Here is a 22038-nt window from a genome sequence, read left to right as displayed (position 1 = left end):
AACCATATTCACTCACTCACTGGAATTAAGGTCTGCCTGGCATACTAGTGGTTGATAGGATGAGAAGAAAGCTGTGTTAGGGTTAGACAAAACCAGTGATTGATATAATGAGCAAAGTTCCCATGCGGTCAGGGTATAATGACACGTAATTCACCAAAGTACCGAGTCGGACCATGTAGTCGCCTTGTACATGTTGTATGACAGACATCTTCCCAACGCAAGTGAGTTAACTGACTATAAAAGTCCAGTTTCCACCCTTGCCGAACTAGGCTGGTATTATGAAGCTACATTTTGGCTTGACTAACGAGTCTATGCATAGTCCAATCAAAATGGCACAACGAAATCGAAATCCGGTTCGTAAACTGTTGTGCAGATTTCGGTCGATTGAAGGATTTGCACAACATTGCACCGCCAACTCGTTGTCAACAGATATTTTATATCTTTTCATGTTTTTAATCAAGGTGCTCACGTGATTTGACGGACTTCGTGATGTAAGACTCATTCTATCACAATATAGATCTTGGTAATCGATCAGATCGCCTGACTGGGCGCCGCCATTTTGTTTGAAGCAAGTTCAAGCGATTCAGAGTTGGAATCTGATTGGTCCATGGGAGAGGCTTTGAAGGGATATGACTTGTTATAGCCACTTCTGGCGCTACTATCGAGCCCAGGAATTCCAGCTTAGTTCGGCAAGGGTGGAAACTGGACTTTTAAAGTCAGTTAACTCTCTTGCCTGGGGAAAATGTATGACAGATTGCTGGGGACCTTTCTAAGCCGGAATCCACCCACGTCTTACAAAACTTGATCAGTGCCAGAATCATCACAGGGTTGCTTCCACCTGTTCAGCCTTAGCATGCTTAGGAATACCATAAGGTGAAGTGACTATTATTAGTCGTAGTATTATTGTTATTATGAATTTAAATACCACACATATCCAGGTACTAGTATCAGCTAAAATATGGTTTATTTGTTCCCCGACCAGTGGATCCGTTTCCATTCCAGTTATCATTCTCAACTCCCTGGGGAGTGTACAACCCAAGCTGCCTACGGGCGCTAGCAGGTTTACCACCTCACATATCAAGTATCCATTACCTGTTGGGTGAACAGAGGCACACTTGATCTAAGTCACTTGCCCAGGAGTGACATACTTTTTCACACTTGTTTCAGGTGTTTGAACATATTCGTGTTTCCACCATCTGGACCCACTTGCTCAAAGCGATCTTAACGCCAAGATGATCGTAACTCCCATACTTTAACATAGGCTTACAATAGTTGTAGCGCTACGATCGCTTTGTGCAAGTGGGCCCTGGTAACCAACCATCGGATGAGTGGGTTCTTTTGAATGCACAGGGTGTATGTACTGTACGCTAGGGGAAGTGACAACACTTAGGACCTGTCAACATTGTTTGTCTCAAGGCTGACTATCAATCTGGTCAATAGCATGGTTGGTTGGTTGGTTGTTTAACGCTGCACTCGGCAATATTCCAGCTATATGACAGTGGTCTGTAAATAATTCAGTCTGGACCAGACAATCCAGTGATTGACATCATGAGCATCGATCCTCGCAGTTGGGAAAGCATGACATGCATCAACCAAGTCAGCTAGCCTGACCACCCGATCCCTTTAGTCGCGTCTTAGGACAAGCATAGTCGCCTGTTCTGGCAAGAATGGGTTGCGGAAGACCTATTCTACCCCGTATCTTTACGGGTCCGATAAATAGCCGGATACGATCTCCGCACCTCATGCTTCCTAGCCTGGCATCTTGATGGCTTGCCCACTCCGCCCCCTTACCCACATATTAACCATTGTGGCATGGATGTCTGTGAAATTATTTCCTGCAACTTTCACCAAGCATTATCAATTTTGCTTCAAAACCGATTTTCTGGTATCATATCAAAAAGAAATAGTGATTACCTCATCCCTTGTACATGTCATTTTTTGTTGTTGTTGTTGTTGTTGTTTAAAACCTCACTCAGCAATATATCAGCTATGTGACCGAGGTCTGTAAATAATCGAGTCTGAACCAGACAATCCAGTGATTGACATCATGAGCATCAATCTACACAATTGGCATCAACCAAGTCAGCGAGCCTGACCACCCCATCCCGTAAGTTGCCTTTTCCGACAAGCATAGTCGCCTTTTACAGCAAGCATGGGTTGCTGAAGACCGGATCTTCACGGGTATCATGATTTCACATTTGAAATGCAACATCCTTCGAACAATAGTTTGAGCTGGAATCCCCACTCAATTTTCCACATATTCTCTGAAATAAAGACCATGAGTACACAGTGAGTGAGTGAGTGAGGTAATGCTTTACGTCACATCGGCAATATTTCAGCCATATCGTGACGAGAAATTAGACATGAAATATACATATATTTAAACTTTATAAAAATCTGTCATCGAAGGACAGTATGAGAACTAGAATATCACAGAAAAGATTTAAAACTAGTTGCGGAACATTTAAAAGCATTAAGTATTAAGGAACAACACAATATAAAAATGGGCTAGAGATCGTCAGTAACTAAAGGGAGATCACCACACCAGGGACCATGGGGACTTACAGTACCTTTGCTTCCTGCATGGACCCCGGCAGGATTTACACCACCCCTTCAGTCGCTGGCGATTATATGCAAGTTTAGCCATGGAATAAAACTAACAAAGATACTACGATTTAAAAGTCTGGTATGCAGAAAAATACTACGAATGGTGTGGGACTTACATACCCTCTTACATGAGTACACAGATGCTACTTAACCTGACACATTTAATACCACAAATAGTGATCGCATATATGCTACTAGCCCTTGGACAGGATACCTTTGTCATTAGAGTGAGTGAGTAAGTTGGGTTTAACGCCGCTTTTAACAATATTTCAGTTACATCGAACCCACAATCATAGGTTTCTGTCGCGACCAAGGGACACAACTCTGCACAGCGAATCGCGTCGCCTTAGACGACCGGGCTACCTGTGCCCCCCTTTGTCTTTAGAAGTGAGGTCAATAGGGTTTAGTGTGAGTGTTTATACTTGTCCAGACTAATGCTGGCATTGTCGTACAAACCCTCTGAGATACCATGCCTCAGTGACCAGTGACCTCCGTGGTCTAGTGGATAGAGCATCTGCCCAGAGAGCAGATCAGGGTTCGATCCCTGGCTGCATCATACCAAAAGATGTTAAAATATGATACTTATTGTTACCCTGCCTTGCACTCAGCATTAAGGGGCTAACAAGGACTGGTCGACTTGGAGTCGGTATGCTGTGTCTGTGTGGGGTATTCAGGTTAAACTGCAGAATGGTATATCTCAGTGGGCTAGCAATATAAAATGCCATTCGTCTGAACTCGTACAAGCAGCCACACACATATGTGCATGCACGTCACAATATAAGTGTAATTAACTTGAACGCCACATTAAACACCATCTCATCTCACCTCAGGATACCTCAGTTTAACATGGATAATTCACTCAGACACAGTATACTCCAAGCTGAGTGATCCAACCACCCCGCCCTGCTCTCAGGGCAGACGCGCTATCCATTAGCCCACAGAGGCAGTCTGGATTGGTCGGCTAACACGGTATACTCCAAGCTGAGTGATCCAACCACCCCGCCCTGCTCTCAGGGCAGACGCGCTATCCATTAGCCCACAGAGGCAGTCTGGATTGGTCGGTTGACACGGTATACTCCAAGCCGGGTGCTCCAACCCCCCTGCCCTGCTCTCAGGGCAGACGCGCTATCCATTAGCCCACAGAGGCAGTCTGGATTGGTCGGCTAACACGGTATACTCCAACCAGGAGATCCAACCACCCCGCCCTGCTCTCAGGGCAGACGCGCTATCCATTAGCCCACAGAGGCAGTCTGTATTGGTTGGCTAACACGGTATACTCCAAGCCGGGTGCTCCAACCACCCAGCCCTGCTCTCAGGGCAGACGCGCTATCCATTAGCCCACAGAGGCAGTCTGGATTGGTCGGCTGACACGGTATACTCCAACCAGATCCAACCACCCCACCCTGCTCTCAGGGCAGACGTTCTATCCATTAGCCCACAGAGGCAGTCTGGATTAGTCGGCTGACACAGTATACTCCAACCAGGAGATCCAACCACCCCGCCCTGCCCTTTGGACAGATGCTCTATCCATTAGCCCACAGAGGCAGTCTTTGTCATTGGAAAACAAGAAGGGCGGAAACATTTCCTTCAGAGTTCTATCCCAATTTATTGATTATCCTCTGGCCAAGAATATACCCAAACCAGAAGAATTGAACCAGAATGGACTTTTAAACTCAAAACTACTCAAAGTATTTTGCCTCTTGCCTCTCCCGACCCACCATATTATTATCATTGACATTAAGACAAACTGACTCAGGTTAGCTGGGCAGCGACAATTTGCAATCGAGGAACTAAATATATACATAAAATAACATCCTCTCAACTCAAAGGTCCTAGGTTATTCTCAACTAAGCCTTATTATGTTAACAATCAATCCAATTTTCTGAAAATATTACAATTGACAATCCTGTTCCTGTTCACATGAAAGCAACCGAGATATTTTGCAAGTAAAAATTATTTTATTTCAATATATATATATGTTGCCTTTTTTCAAGGAATCCTTAAAAAATATGCAAAAATACAAACAGTGGAACAAGCTATAGACACAAATACACAACTCTGGATCTCTTCATGTGGCAAGATCGAAACTGAACGTTATTATCACCAACCAAATCATTTGCTAACAGTGAGTGAGTGAGTGAGTGAGTTGGGTTTAAAGCCGCTTTTAACAGTATTCCAGTTATGTCGCGGCGTGTCAGCTTAATGTGGGAGGAAAGCCTGAAGTGATGCAGGTCTCTGACGTTTACCACTTCGGTGAAACCCACGAGCACGGGTATGGTGCTGACAAACCTAGAAACATAATCGGGGCGAACCGGGAAACGAACCCACAATCATAGGTTTCTGGCGTGTCCAAGGGACGCAACTCTGCACAGCGATTTGCTAACAGAACAAAATGAAGATTGTTGAATAGCAAAACATGACACTTAATGTGTTCAATCCTAAAATATGAAATGAATAGTATACCGTACACTGCCGTCGAGGTAGATCCAATCTGATCATACACAAAATACTTCAGCTAAAAAAATATAAGTACTTTTTCATCCTTGATTATCTAGTTATTAGGCTGTCCATAAAATTTCCGTCAATACAATCCCACTTTTTACGTACACCATGCCATTCAAAGTTTGTCAGATTTGCGACGAAACCAAGCAGTGTTCAGCATGGCATTGGCGAAAGGTCATGTGGTACAATTAACTTTATTTTTATAGATTTACAGTGAGTGAGTGAGTTGGGTTTAACGCCGCTTTTAACACTATTCCAGTTATATCACGGCATGTCAGATTAATGTGGGAGGGAAGCCCGAAGTGATGCAGGTCTCTGACGTTTACCACTTTGGTGAAACCCACGAGCACGGGTATGGTGCTGACAAACCTAGAAACATAATCGGGAGAACCGGAATTCGAACCCACAATGATAGGTTTCTGGCGTGCCCGAGGGACGCAACTCTGCACAGCGAATCGCGGCACCTTAGACGACTGGGCCACCCGTGCCCCTTATAGATTTACAACCTACTAATAATATGATAAACTAAAAAGACAAAATACATGTACTCTCTCTCCACCCATACATTTAAGAAAGGTTTTACTAGCCTTGTGTCTCCCATTAAGACCCTGGACCCCTTCGTTACCATAGCTTCATTTGCGAGGTGTCGTCACTATCTCAACCTCTTCGTTATCTAAGTAAGGATAAGATATATGGATTAACAACCTCGTCATTACAATAAGGAGCGACGTTTCGGTGTAGATTCTAACACTGTTATAAAGCAAGTGATGCTATGTTATCCTTACTTAGTACTCCAACTTCTAAATGCCTCTCAAAGAAGCTCTTTGAATCAGTAAGTTTCCAAATCAATTTTGCATACATGGGTGTAATTTAATTGGATGGCTATATTTAGCAACATGTCATTCAGACTCAAAACAATGCTTTGATAATAAGTGGGTCCAAGGTTTTAATGACGATAGAATAGAGACACAATATACTTATAACTGAGGAGGACTTTTGCTATGAATTATAATTTCGCTGAAATCAATGTTTCATGAAAAGTAACAATTTAAAGGCACTGGTAAATATATAAGAAAGGTATTGAAACACAAAGCGATCTTAGCGCTAAGGTGATTGTAATTCTCATCCTTTAAACATAGACTTACAATGACCATAGCGCTAAGATCCCTTTCTGGAACAAGGCTCAGTTGATTGCACAGGGCGATGGAACTCACCCTGTTCGATGTTAGCTCACCTGATTTCATTAGCAAATATACCAGTAGAGTTGATACCGATACAATCCATTTCTCAAGAAAATATTTAATTTTAATTATTAAAGAAACACACTCCATTTCTGCATAGATATTGTAACACATTTTCAGAAACATATCTATTCTGGTGTTGAGCTTAATTTATCAGGATCAAGTCAAACTGCGAACTATTTATAGGATTACAAATCTTTTCAAATATGTTGATAAACACAGGACTATTTGAACAAAATTTCAGCGTAGTTTGGAAGAAGTTAAGAATATACACTGTTTATGACAATGGATGACAGGCAACATGTCAAGAACCATCACCCCGAAGCAAGGGCAATAACTGACAATAAATGTCCAGTTTCCACCCTTGCCGAACTAGGCTGGAATTCCAGATTTACAGTTTGGCTGGACTTATGACTCCATGCATAGTCCAATCAAAATCGCGTTATGAACCAGGACTCTGGTTTGTTAACATGGATTTCAACGTGTAGATTTCAGTCACCTGCAGGATTTGCAGAGCATGGCGTCAACAGATAGTTTGCAAATCTTTTCATGTTTTTAATCAAGGTGCTCAAGTGATTTGATGCACTTCGCGGGGTAAGAACCATTTTTTATTACAATTAACATCTTGATTATAGATCAGATTGTCTTGACTTGGTGCCCCCATTTTGTTTGAAGCAAATGCAAGTGATATGAGAGAAGGAATCTGATTGATCAATAGGAGGAACATAGAAGGAACATAGAAGGAACATAGTAGTATTTGAACTCGTCATAGCCACTGGCGGCACTACAATCAAGCCTGGAAATTCCAGCCTAGTTCGGCAAGGGTGAAAACTGGACTTTTACAGTCGGTCAATGCCTTTGCCTCGGAAAGATGGCTACGAACTAGCACCCGAGTCTTCAGATTTGACTACATGTCCACAAGCATGCGGCTATACTGAAAACATGAACAGAATCAGCACAGTAGGTGTAGGTTAGTAAGAAGTCAGCAGTATTCCAGCTATATCACAGCAGCCTTTAAATAATCAAGACTGGACCACGTAAACCAGTGATTGAAAGCATGAGCAACACGTCTGCACTCAACATCAGTGGTTGCCACGACATCCCAACCTGTCACATTTGTACAGACTCTTCTTACTGTGAGTGAGTGAGTTGGGTTTAACGCCGCTTTTAACATAATTCCAGTTATATCACGGCATGTCAGATTAATGTGGGAGGAAAGCCCAAAGTGATGCAGGTCTCAGACGTTTACCACTTTGGTGAAACCCACGAGCACGGGTATGGTGCTGACAAACCTAGAAACATAATCGGGGCTAACCGGGATTCAAACCCACAATCATAGGTTTCTGGCGTGCCCAAGGGACACAACTCTGCACAGCAAATTGCGGCGCCTTAGACGACTGGGCCACCCGTGCCCTCTACTCTTCTTACAACAAGCATAGGTTACTTTGGACCAATGCTAGGTGGGAATGGCTCCCTATAAGGGAAGTTATTACAGGAATGAATCTGCTGAACAAGCTGCATGACAAGAATCAGCACCTTCACAAGATGTCTTGCATCTGTATCACAGTCTCTGCCAGATACACATGGAGTACAGAGCAGCCATTTGATTTCTTAAGGACAAAAAAATTGATACTTGTTTCAGGTAACTGATCTGTGTTGGTATTTTTTTTTAATTTTTGTATTTAATATTTTTATAATGATGTTTAACACAGATGGCTCATTTAGGACTGATGGTCGTTGCAATGTTTGTAAGTCAAAATCGCTACAGCAACGATAAACTGCAGAAACATCTGATTTTTTTCCTAACGCTGAAAAGTGGTTTTTTGACAGCTGTCTGCAGCTGTGGTCACACATTTGGGCAGCAAATGAAACAATGGTTCTGGGGATGGGGGGGGTGGTTTAGGGGTTTTGTTACCTGAAACAAAACTTTGGCTTTTTTGGCCTTAACAATATAAAAACAACTTTATCTGACACAATTTCTCAGAATCTTGCCAGATTTTTCAACTAAGGAATCAGACCCTTTAATACTAACACATTCTCTAATCAGTTTTTAACACAACAGGTCAATACACATCAGTTATGTGAAAATCTTTATTTTCATCAAACTTCTGCATGCTTGACTGAAGTTCATGTTTAATAAAATGTACACATATTTTTTATTCTGTGGATTATTGGATGGACTTGACAATATATCAATAAGAATTCTCTCCACAGTCAAACGCTGCTTGAACAGATACAATGTAATAATTCCTTTCACACGTCCACTTCTCCACCATACACAAAAATCAGATACTACAGCGCAGTCCTACTATACAACATACAAACGACACACAGATAATACTGTGTAAAATATAGGTGCTGAATATTTGTGAATAATATGCAACATGGGGCCTTATAACTATATTTAGTAGACCCACTGACCAAAAAGAATCTGAAATTGTAAACATATTAAGATGATTTTTGAGAAATTCATTTCGGCCGACCCTGTTTAACAATTACGTGAAATGGGAAAATCACTGCTGTTAGTTAACATTTTAAATATCATGTACAAAATCTTTATTCTAAAAAAACCCAATCAATTATCTTTCAGTTTCTTGACATGTTAAAACTCTTCTGTTTTTCGTTCATTAGAAGCAGTGCCAATCTTGAAGTTGAAAATATTTTTTCGACCATCCATTGAATTTCAGGTCGAAATCTGATCAAAATAAAAAGGTTGAAAGAGATCAGAAACAACTTGCAATACACCACTGAACCATTCTTTTCACTTGAAAGATAATCAGCTCTCACTCACACGACATTGTTAGCCATACCAAACACAAATGAACTGTTAGATGAGTGAGTGAGTGAGTGAGGTTTTACGCCGCTTTTAGCAATATTCCAGCAATATCACGGCGGGGGACACCACAAATGGGCTTCACACATTGTACCCATGTCCGGAATCGAACCCGGGTCTTCGGCGTGACGAGCGAACGCTTTAACCACTAGGCTACCCGACCGCCCCGAACTGTTAGATGAATGGGAGTGGGTGCTGCAATCTGTTTGTAGACAAATCTTCCAGAGAGGGACTGGATCCCGTAATCTTCTGGACTTGTCACTGCATATGAATATGTAGACAGGTATCTGTTTGTCTCCATCCCACACTATTTGCTATTTGACTTCGCAAAATGGGTACCACATTTAGATATAAAGTAAGGATAGAATTCATGGATGAACAACATGTTTATTACAATTAAGAGACATTTCAGTGTAGGTTCTTACACCATTATCACGCAAGTGATGACCTATATCGCTCTTAATTGTAATAAAGAAGTTGTTCTTCCATAAATCCTATCCTTTTTTAGTACTCCAACCTCTAAATGCCTATCAAAGAAGTTATTTAAATATTAAGTTGATCAATATTTAATTGAACAATATGAGAGAGTTTCTTTTCACTATTCTGCTGATCAAACAGCTTCAGTTATCAACGAAGAAATGAATTTTAGGTGTTTTCAGATTATAAATAGAAAAAAAATTCAAATCTTCTGCCACATTCCATTAAGACATAGTACCGGTAATCATTATTTACCTCCCTTTAGACATGCTAGTGAGTGAGTATGATTTTATGCCACTAAGTAATATTCCAGCAATTTTAACCATGTGGGGAATTGAACTTGGATCTTCTGAGTGCAAGCAAACGCTTCAACCACTAGGCTACTCTACCGCCCCAAGACAGGCTATAACATAACCATATGCTAAACACTAACCATATCACAGTGAGGCAAGACTTGCCTGGAGAAGAAATGTTCAAAAACTGAATATTCATAACACAACAGAAATGTCCATTTACAATTGCCTGTAAACTTGAAGATGTGTAGTATGGGCGTTTGTGAAAGGAAATCAAGTTGAACATCTTCCCGAGACAAGAGCATCCACTGGCTTTTTATGAAAGTCTTGTTTCAAACCCTGCCACATCAAGCCCACTTTCCTGTGCTAAATATGATTGGACTATCTCACATATCGATAGTCCAATCAGAGAATGTTTCACAAAGTCAACATCCACGACTGGTACACCTTCGTATGAAAGTGATTTACCGCTGCCTGTCTTTGATGAAACAAATATGTTCCCCCCAAATGACTAACGATTGCCTATGTGTTTGTGTCAGGGATGAAACCACAAATGTTTTCGTTATCTGATCGACTAGGTCGTCGCCGATGGTAGTCGCCATCTTTGTGAAGCTATACGAGATAAGAACAGCGATCTGATTGTGTTTTCCTTACAAGGGGCACAACTTGTGATCTACGCGACGTGGCGCCAGGATCGAGCCAAAAAAAGTGGCCTTGATGTGGCAAGGGTAGAAACTAGGCCATCATATAGGCTAGTGGACACGCTTGCCTCAGGAAGACTAGGGCACAGTGAAGTCTGTGACAGACACATGGCGACAAGGTTCTGAGCATGACATCAAAGAATGAGGGCCCTGAGATGTGAGGAGGAGGAACTGGCATACGGGACATCACACATCTCTAGCTCTCCGCAGCATCAAAACATGTAGTTCAGGAACTGCATCGCCTTCTCAAAACCAAAGAAACACATCTGAAATAGAAGAGTTTTTGTGTCAGAACGATTCATTTCCCTTTCCATAGAGAATAATGACTGTAGAATATCCACAATGAGAATTCTGAAGAGTGAGTGAATTAATATGGTTCGTCAGTGATATAGCAATAGTCAAGCCATTCCCAGTAGATTGCCAAGAATGTTATCATTTTTTTTATTTGATCATAATTTTTTGTTAGTTGATGAAATTAGCAAAATTCTGTCGTTGTTTAAGCAGACTCAGCAATATTCCAGCTATATGACAGCAAATAATCATGACTGGACCAGGCAAACTAGTGATTGATCTGAAGAGCAACATTCAGGGAACAATGACACACAATCAACTGAGCTTGATCATCTTGTCCATTTAGTTACCTCGAACAAGCATAGCTACTGGCTACCAATTCTAACCGGGGTGAAACTCTCAACAATAGTCAATAATGTCTAACTTACAGCATTAGCTGGGAATGCCCTGATCAAGACGGGGGTGAAGCCCTTGTAGAGAGCCAGGACGCCTTCCTCCTTGACCATGTGTCGGAACACATCCCGGATCCCGTTGTACATACCGTGGGGAGCTGCGAGACAGGCAGGCCAGTGAAACTCAAGTCAATCAACACAAATTCACAGATATTTATATGGAGACCAATAGTCAAGTCAGTGGAAAGATCCACTTATACAGAGCTCCAGATAAGCTGCATATTTTTTAAATAACTCAAGATATATCACCAGACATATTGTATTGTGACATTCCTATAACTGTGATCCTGATACATATTGTAGCGGGACATTCCTATAATTGTGATCGTGATACATATTGTAGCGAGACATTCCTATAATTGTGATCGTGATACATATTGTAGCGGGACATTCCTATAATTGTGATCGTGATAGATATTGTAGCGAGACATTCCTATAATTGTGATCATGATACATACTGTATTGTGACATTCCTATAAATGTGATCCTGATACATATTGTAGCGGCACATTCCTATAATTGTGATCCTGATACATATTGTATTGTGACATTCCTATAATTGTGATCCTGATACATATTGTATTGACATTCCTATAGATGTTATCTTGATACATATTGTATTGTGACATTCCTATAATTGTGATCGTGATACATATTGTATTATGACATTCCTATAATTGTGATCGTGATACATATTGTATTATGACATTCCTATAATTGTGATCGTGATACATATTGTAGCGGGACATTCCTATAAATGTAAACGTGATACATATTGTAACGTGACATTCCTTAAATTTTGATCGTGATACATACTGTAGCAGTGAATGAGTGAGTGAATGAGTTGGGTTTAACGTCGCTTTTAACACTATTCCAGTTATATCATGGCGTGTCAGCTTAATGTGGGAGGAAAGCCCGAAGTGATGCAGGTCTCAGACGATTAACACTTCCCTGAAACCACAGGCATGGTGCTGACAAACCTAGAAACATAATCAGGGCGAACCGGGATTCAAACCCACAATCATAGGTTTCTGGCATGCCCAAGGGACGCAACTCTGCACAGCGAATCGCGGCGCCTTAGACGACTGGGCCACCTGTGCCCCCCGCACATATTGTAGCAGGACATTCCTATAATTGTCATCATGATACATATGTAGAAGGACATTCCTTTAATTAGGTATGTATCATTGTATGGTTTGATGTTGATGTTAGTAATACTCCAGCAACATCATGACGGCGACATTAACAATGTTTTCACATATTCAAACCACTGAACCCTTGAACACCACTGTCACTACCAGACTCCACCTCCTCCCAGGTTCTACTCAGTCCAAGAGTGGGGAAGACAGAACACTATACCTGTCTGGAACCTGGACTTGAGCACATCTTGCGGCATGGCCACCATCCAGTTTGCAATCCCCGCCATTCCACCGGCAAACAGCAGTCTAGCTGCACCCAGGTCACTTGTACTGAAGACACAAGCACCACACATCAGTCACAATACTCACAACCAGAGTTCCCGCTGGCTTTTGAAACTGCCAGTCCTTGTAGACTGGCAACTCTAAAAATTACCAGTCCACCCCTAATTTTTGCCAGTCCCAACTTTCAACAAATAAAAATAAACTATGAAAATTATTTGGTTTTAATTCTTTCGACTTCATGTTCAGTGCAAAGATGTCATCTCTGAAGTAACTTAGTTAGATCTTTACATCATTCACACAAACTTCAGTCACAATTTGCTCTTTGTTTTTTAATATTTCGAGATGAAGTCGCTACAAACGGATATCTAACCTAAAAATAGACAAAAGGAAACCCTTTTGTTTGAAAAATGTACTTATATGAATATCACCGATGTTACCTTATTTGCCAGTCCACAGGGACTGGCAGTCACATGAATTACCGGTCCAAGCCTAATTTTGCCGGTAAAAAACTGGTAATTACCGGTAAACAGGAACACTGAGAACATGCACGATGTACTGATAACAGTGATGACAAGCTTCGGATGTTTTAAAGGAACGTTACCATAGTTACTCCATCCATCTGCACTGCTTCAGATCATTATTACACCCCCAAAACTAGGAAAACACTTTGTTGCTTTGCAAATTTTCCTGGAAAAACTTTGCACAATTGTTTGTTTGTTGTTTAACGCCACACTCAGCAATATACCAGCTATATGACAGTGGCCTGTAAATAAACAAATCCGGACCAGATGAGTGGTATTGTAAGCAATGATCCACAACGTCGGGGGTATGATGACACAGAATCACCCAAATCTCCAAGCCTCTCACGACCAGTATATATTGTTGGGGACCAATTCTAACCCAAAACACCACAGAGACTTTGCATACCGTATGCGACGTAATATGCGCTCCGCTCTAATAAGCGCTACGGCGATATTTGTTAATATATTGGCTACTGAACAATCCCAGTTAGCAACCCTTCCGATTGATCAATGTACACAAGACTTATTTATTTGTGTATAATACATGTGTCATTTGCATCCGTGATCATCGGAAATTAAATTCTGGAAAAATATATCTGTCATATATAAACATTTCAGGCTGTCAGCATAAACCACAAAATTTACGATCTTTCAACTCTGTTGTTTTTCACCAAAATAATATTCTAATAAGAGCCGCCTATTTCTAATTTTGAGATCGCCCTGGGCGCTTATCATGTCAAATACGGTGATATGGAATCTGTGATGACTGTTATAAAGATTGTGATCTGTTGAACTTTACTAGTTATGTTATGGAATCCAGAAAGTAGAGACATCAAGGTTTCACAAATCTTGAACCAGTTACGTCAGCAGTCTTACAGAAACTGTTTCGTATCCAATTAACCATTTTCATATCAAAATATACAAACCATCTAAGGTAAAACCTACAACTGTCCAAATAAAACAATTCACTCAACATTACATCCTGACTGACATTCATTGCATTACTCCCAGTTTCATAAAGACTTGTCAGGTCATTGGCAGATGATTGAAAGTGTGGATTCAGGGATGAAATCGCGCATGTTTTCGTTACCTGACCCACTAGGTCGTCGCCTATGGTAGTTGCCATCTTTGTGAAGGTATACAAGATGAGAACAGCGATCTGATTGGATATCGTGTTTTCATTACAAGAGGCACAACTCGTGATCTATGTGATGTGGCGCCAGGGTCGAGCGAAGAAAAGTGGCCTTCATGTGGCAAGGGTAGAAACTAGGCTTTGATATAGGCTAGTGGACACGCTTGCCTCGTGAAGATGGCTGAGCCCAAGGGACGCAAATTGTGGCTCCCTAAACAACCGGGCTACCTGTGACACACACCCCATCCCCGCTTTCTCCCTCACTCAGTTGTGACAGGCCCACCAGAAAGAAATACCGAACTTATCATGTTACTTATAGCATGGAGAGTTCTATCATACGAACAGCTCTTTTCTTCCCCACCAATGGAGATGAACCATTTATCACCTCTTACTTTTTATTCATGTTGAAAAAGATATCAGGGCTCTTACATCTAACGAACAACATTCAACACTGTATTCATGTAATGAACTTATTGATTCTTTTCTTACAAAGCCTAAATCCTTCTATGACAAGCCAGGTGTTAATCAGGTCATTATGCTTAAGAGGTGACAACAAGGTAGTTCGTTTACTGCTTACCAAACACCAGTGGTAGAAACTAACATTATTTTCAACTAATCCTTATGATGATAACATATATAAGACCCCCCCTAAAATGGCAAATTTCTAATAGTTCTTATGATACCTTATAAACCTATTCATTGGGATCTCTATTAAGTAAGAGAGTTCTTTCTATAGGCATTAAAACCTATTTCAAAGTAAAACCTATTAAGCCCCCGTGGTTTTTCCCGACCCCCAGGGCATGCTCTTTCTACCAAAACCTCGTAAGCGTGTTTTCTCCAATACTTAACTATTGGGCAGTTTGGCAAGGACTACAGGACTAGTGCCAATTTCTAACCCTGAACACACTTTTCCACTTTTCTCTAACTTCAGTCTTTCTCTTAGGTGAAAACCAGCTCTTAAGGTTTCAGTGACAAGATGATTTGTTTACTGTTTACAGAACACCTGACCCCAAGTTTACCCACTTAAGTCTTTCTCTCTGGTGTAAGCCAGCCCCAAGTTTTAGTGACGAGAAGACTTGTTTATTGTTTACAAAGAACCTGCCTGTCTAGACTTACGTCTTTCCCTCTGGCGTGAGCACCCTCTTCAGCCACTCATAGCTCATGAAGTACATGCCAGTAGCGGGCACGTCCCTGCAGAGCGTGGCGAAAGTGCCGCGGTATACGCCCCTGATCCCAGACTCCCTGTAAATCTGCTTCATACAGTCGATGGGGCCCTTGTACTTGGCCTCGCCGCCTTGTGCGTGCTGGATCTGTTTAACACACGGGACAACCGCAGTCATGTCTCCATATTGTAATGCAGGAATAGAAATTGTAATTTGTTTTGGATTTTCTAATAGGATTTCTTTAAAACATATAAACTTTTAATGTATAAATCGCTAAAAAAAACTCAAATTCTCCATTTTGTGCAAGTCTAGAATTCTAGTATTGTTGAGTATATTAGTGAGTGATTATGGTTTTACACCACTTTTAGCAATATTCCACCAATATCAAGGCGGGGGACACCAGAAATGGGCTTCACACATTGTACCCATGTCAGGAATCGAACCCGAGTCTTAGGCTACCCGACCGCCCCATTGAGTTTATTAAATAGCAACTCAAGTGTAACACCACACTAACAAATGGATTATAAATGAGAGAATTCAAACATTTGTTGTACATGACATACCTGCAGCAGACACTTGATTCGCTCCCCCGGCGCCATGATGACAGTGGTCATCACGCCAGCCAACATACCAGCATTGAATGTCTGAATGTGCCTGTATAGAGACAATATTCAACTACATAATAATTCACACCATGATTTCGTGTATACAAAAATGACATCGCCTGATGAACAAAACCAAAGAAAGAGTGAGTGAGTGAGGTGGGTTTTAACGCCGTTTTTAACATTACCGGTATTCCAGTTATATCACGGCGTGTCATGTGGGAGGAAAGCCTGAAGTGATGCAGGTCTCAGACACTTACCACTTTGGTGAAACCCATGAGCACAGGTATGGTGCTGACAAACCTAGAAACATAATGGGGGCGAACCGGGATTCTAACCCACAATCATGTTTCTGGCGTGCCCAAGGGATGCAACTGTTCACAGTGAATCGCTGCGCCTTAGACGGCTGGGCCACCATTGCCCTTGTTATACATACTGGAGTTGCTTATTGTCACTTTGTGAGAACAGGGTTAGAACCAAACTCAAATTCTTTACTCTCTTAGGTAAAGATGAAATAACCCTGTAATGTTAAAACAATGGGGAAAGTTGGAAATTGTACCAGCCCACAAGAATTTGTACTAGCCCCAGGCTAGCGTTACTTTCTAATCGGACCATGACGTTCTGGTCAACGTTCTCTGAACATTTCAATCGTTCAAATTTTTAGCGTACTAGAATGAGGATGACACATCTGGCGTGTGTTTAACGTGTGCCTAACGCATGACTAGCGTGTTTCTAACGCACGAGAAGCGTGTAACAGCGACCAAGTAAGATACCCCTGAAAACCATTAGCGGGTGCTAATGTGCCACTGGCGCACGACGAACGATTTGTCAACGTTAGACGAGCGCGTTAAGCGTGTGACTAACGTGTGAATAACGACAGAATAGCCTCTTGCTGGCGTGTTATTTTTACGGTGCCCTAGGGGACCGTTCAGCGGTCGTTGACAGGTCGCCAGTGAGTCGTTCAATGCAAAGCAAACGATTAGTAACAACCAAGTAACGCTAGAGTAACGACTGACTAATGATAGCCGAACGCGTGCAACGCTCGGCGAATGTTAGTAAAACGTTCCACGAACGTTCTTAAACGTTCTTCAGCTTTTAAAATTAAACATTGAAGAACGCTGGTCTCAGTGAGAACTTTTGTGCATGTTCAAAACTTTTTTTCCGGAACAGCGTTCTCCGCCGATCACCGACGTTCACTAGCATTCACACAACGCTCTTCTGGTGCTATCCCAGCGACCATGGGCGACTACCAACGTCATAGAACGCTGACCAGAACGTCATGGTGTGACGACCCCATTAGATATTCAAATGGTGAGTTATCAAAAGCATATTATTATAGGTCATTTTCATATTACAAATGTAAAGAACTCACGATAGTTCCTGGTTTGGAGTCTTCTGTTGCAAAGTCTTCCCCACGCCATATCCATAGAAGCATATGGCAAAGATCGGTGCCACACCCGTGATGGGAGCTGCCATGCCCTTATACAGGCCCAGGACGCCCTGCCAATGTTGAACTCTTGTACAAATACATACAGCTTATTTGTTATTTATATTACAGGATGCATCTGTATATTAATCACAAGTCAAAGTTTGTGTCTGCAGTGTTAGAATTGTCAGGGTCCTTCAGGTTTGATGTGGAAGTTAGGGCCCCCTATAAATATAAACCTTGCCATGTTGGCTACATCATGCATTCAACTTACATGTTCAGGTGGGATTTATATATATGTATATAAACAAATTGCAACCAATTCCTTGGCATTTGACTGGCTAAACAAGCAAGACATTGTTACCCAATGGGAACCGGCCATGCCCACTCTCAGAAATCTTCCCGAGGCAAGGGAGTTAACTGACTATAAAAGTCCACTTTCCACCCATGCCGAACTAGGCTGGAATTTCCGAGTTAAACTTTGTCTGGAGCAACGAGTCTATGCACAGCCCAATCAAAATCTTGTAACAAAATAGACATCCGGTTCATTTGATTGGACACTAGGAGGGATATAGAAGGGACATAATTCGTAAACATGTAGTGGTGGTGGCACTAGGATCAAGCCTGAAAGATCCAGACTAGTTCGGAAGGGGTTGAAACTGGACTTTTATAAGTCAGTTACAGGGTTTCAGATGGCCCTCGGTCACCGGTCATAGACCGATAAACTTTCTATTTGACCGATGGTTTGTTTAAGTTGTCGGACTTTTGACCGATAGAAATGCTAAGCAAGGCATCACACCTGTCATAATTTCATGATTAAATAGTAAATAGTAAGGATTATTCCACTTAGGGTATCAATTTGGAGCCATCAATTTTAATGCTCTCATAAAGTATAGTGCCAATCGAGACTCAGTTGTCCTTGTGTCTGGGGGATGGGGGGTGAAGTTGATGGCAGTATTGCTCCAAGACCCCGCAGGTAGCCGGGTGTGTGGAAGATATGCCCGATTTTTTAAAAGTACTGATTTAACTTCGAAATTTTAGTGCATCCAGCATCTTTGTTTAAGTGACTTATTGACTTTTGCCACTGACTTATTACATTTCTTGGGTCCAAGTCATTGACCTGTATACAGCTTTTTGTGTCAAAATCACTGAGTTAACACCCTCGTCTCGGGAAGGTTACTATCAGACTACTGTTTCTTGATTGGTTGATAATGGAATGGGCCGGGCTTGTGTTGCATTACTGCTCTGAACAATGTTGCTGATATCAACCGCAGATTTACACTGTATGCACATACGTTTTTACGTCTATACCTCCATCAAAGCGAAAATATGTTGACATGACTCTCGGTAATAAGTTTTGTGGGCCCAGGCATTAAAATAGGGGTTCCTGGGTGACCACTGTATCAACAGGAAAAAAATTACAAATGTTGTGTGATGCCTTATTCTTATTAAAGAAAAATAATTCTTGTTTGAATTGAAACATGAATGAGTACCAGTTTTAAAATTAAGGATGGAAATGAAGAAGTCTTTGTCATATTTCTTATGTCAAAGTTTATAATTCATGGGGTCCCTTGATTAAAATAACATGGCAGCAAACCCCACAGACCTTCGAACCCTGCTGTACAGCATTAAAATAGTCAGTGAGTCCAAAGTCCAGTCCATGAGTGTGACAGTGATTAAGGTACTTCAAACACCTCGACTGAGCAAACAGTCATGGCTGTTTGCATCTTTTTCAGAATATGTTCTTAAATGTGATTATACATAGATATTTAAGTACTCCAAGGACTGGTCGTGAGCTTACTAAACAGAATTTCACTGGACGCACAAGGGGCTAAAGTCGCAAACTGACCTCTTGCCTAATAGTCTTCATGGCACAGTCAAATGTGCCCTTGTATAATGGAGACTGTCCTGGTTCAGGTTTTGGCATCGTCTGAAGTCGCACCTGCAAAAAATAATCATTGATCAATTATAATCTGAAGGGTCATTGTGGATTTCAGTCTGTTTAGGTGTGCAAATTGATCATGAACAAATGTACCATTTTCTGAAATGGCATAACGCTACTCTGTTAAAAGTGTGCTGCTTGACTTTTCAATGGAGTGACATCAACCTCAAACATGAGTATCACTGCAAAGGCTGGGACGTGTCCAAATTTATTACCCGGGTACCCACACCCCTATCATTCGACCCTACCCGGGTACCCGCTGTTGGTGTCAAGAGATAGGTACAAAATGTCCGATTGGCAATCGTTTGACAGTATCCCTGGCAGAATGCATTTAGATACACGTAGAAAACGATGTGGTCATGCATACACTGAAGTTGACTGAAGTTTATCTTTGTTCAAACATATATAATTCAGAAGGAACGTGTTCATAGTCATGAAGAAATGGGAACATTAGAGACTTAAAATTGTCAGGTAACCCTGTAGTTATACAGTGAATTTTTGTCATGAAACAATATATCACTTGACTAACCACGGGTCCTGGTAGTCCTGTGGGTACCCCGGTCCTACTCAGTACCCATCCAAGCCCTAATAACTGCTGTATGTTTGCTTAAAACAGATATGAAATTTATAAAACATATTTATATTAAAAAAACAATAAAGTTCCATTTCACGTTTAAATGAAACAATGTTTCAATTATTTTTGTTGTTGCTTTTGGCTCTCTCTTTTTTAACCAATGTGAGATCTTAACTGTACTTTTTTGAGACAAAATTATATCTTTGGCAATGTCGAGTACAACAGACAGCTGACATCTGTAGAGTCCAAAGTCCAACGGGCAAACATATCCATTAGGATGTTACACTTGCACATACAAACCTTGATGGTGTCTAGGGGATGGCCAGTTGCAACACAGCATACTCCTCCAACTCCACCAGCCACAAAGTTCTTTACGCTTTCCATGTTGTCCTATCTGTTGGCCTCAAACTCACGAAATGTTAAATACCACTACTGTAAACTCCGCAACAGAACTGTGCTTTCTCCGATCTTTCTGGCGTTGCAGTAGTGAAGCAAGGCAAGTGAACTTTAGCCTCTCGTTGATTATGCAAGTCACGGACGACTGGTTTGGGGTTTATGCGTTATGTCCGAACATGTGACTTGACCGATGCTGAGAACCAGTTCTGCTCGCCTGCTCAAGAGAAATGCAAGCCGGTTTGGGAGACAGTTTACAGTTATCTGCCCTCTGCAAGAGTTGTCGTTCTTGAAACACGGTGTTCTTAACTGGTACTGTTAGACGGATACGCAAACGCATCTGTACATATCCATAGACCGGCGTCAAATACTGTTCCATCTATGAGCTCTTATCACTTCAATAATTTGTAACATGAGTGTAAAATGTTGATTGGCTAGTGAAAAGGTTCGATACTCAGCACAACTATATGTATCACTTCGGATGATAAATAATTGTCAAAGGGCCTTAGAAGGAATTATATGTTCTTTGCCATTTCGTGCTAATAGATAGAAATGTTAAAAATGACCCGCACAAAAAATATCTTAAATTATCGTTATAATTCAGTCATTCAGTTTCACAGACTGACAATTATTATGCGTATAATTTACGTGGAATTTGATAGAATCGCACATGGCACAAGAAGTAATTAGGGAAACTAGCGTTTGTATTACCGATTTCAGGAATGGTAACTTTCCATTACCAGATAATACTTACAATGTACTCACCATTCACAGCGAGTAACACGTGACCCACTTCACACGACATTGACCGTTGTCGCCTTGTAGAATTTTGTCACCTGCAGTAATGTTTTAAGAAAGTGTTTTAGGTCAGTACAACGTGCAACTTTATTTTACTAAAAGATATATGATTATCACACAGAACGAGAAAGTAATATTCCAAATTTACGTCATATTTAAGAAAGATATTACGTATATACTGTAAACTACGGTTATAACGAACTCAAAGGGACTACTAATTTTAGTTCGTTATAACCGTAATTCGTTATAAGCATATATACAGCATAACTACAGCAAATAGTCGGGACTAAAAAGTGAGTTCGTTATATCCGTCAGTTCGTTATAAGCGTGTTCGTTATAGCCGTGGTTTACTGTACTTGCATTTATAGCAGAATAATGGATTTCGTTTGGTTTATCTTAACATTTAGTTTAAAAACACGTAATGTGTGTATACCTGTTCTTACCGGATCCGTCGCTATGCCGATGCGACGTTAAATGTTAACTCACTCGCTTATCGGATCCATTGACGAACACGTGTGAAGTTATTGAATGAGCATCCATTAAATGTTCGTTTGCGTTTGTGGGTTAAAAAGCTATTTCCTTCAGCTGTATCAAACAAACTATTTATTTAGTGAGCACCATCAAACAGTCTATTCATTTTCACCATTAACACATTTTAGGTCAAACCGT

The 22038-nt window shown here is 41.1% G+C and overlaps 1 protein-coding gene across 1 annotated transcript; it reads right to left on the bottom strand.

The window, feature by feature from the left end:
- Positions 1-8258: 8258 nt before the first annotated feature.
- On the bottom strand, positions 8259-20834 carry LOC139445686 (mitochondrial carnitine/acylcarnitine carrier protein-like). The gene is made up of 8 exons (XM_071226876.1): positions 20479-20834; positions 19512-19604; positions 17609-17736; positions 16198-16288; positions 15588-15781; positions 12757-12866; positions 11374-11495; positions 8259-10920 (listed from the first exon to the last, which is right to left on the bottom strand). The coding sequence occupies exons 1-8, from the start codon at positions 20560-20562 to the stop codon at positions 10867-10869; spliced, it is 876 nt and encodes a 291-aa protein (XP_071082977.1). The 5' UTR covers positions 20563-20834; the 3' UTR covers positions 8259-10866.
- Between the last annotated feature and the right edge of the window lie 1204 nt (positions 20835-22038).

The sequence above is a fragment of the Haliotis cracherodii genome, unplaced genomic scaffold (genome assembly GCF_022045235.1).
Source record: "Haliotis cracherodii isolate W230 unplaced genomic scaffold, xgHalCrac1.p SCAF_6, whole genome shotgun sequence".
NCBI lineage: Eukaryota > Metazoa > Mollusca > Gastropoda > Lepetellida > Haliotidae > Haliotis > Haliotis cracherodii.
The sequence above is the reverse complement of the archived record's forward strand: the minus strand, read 5'-3'. Positions and strand labels throughout refer to the sequence as shown.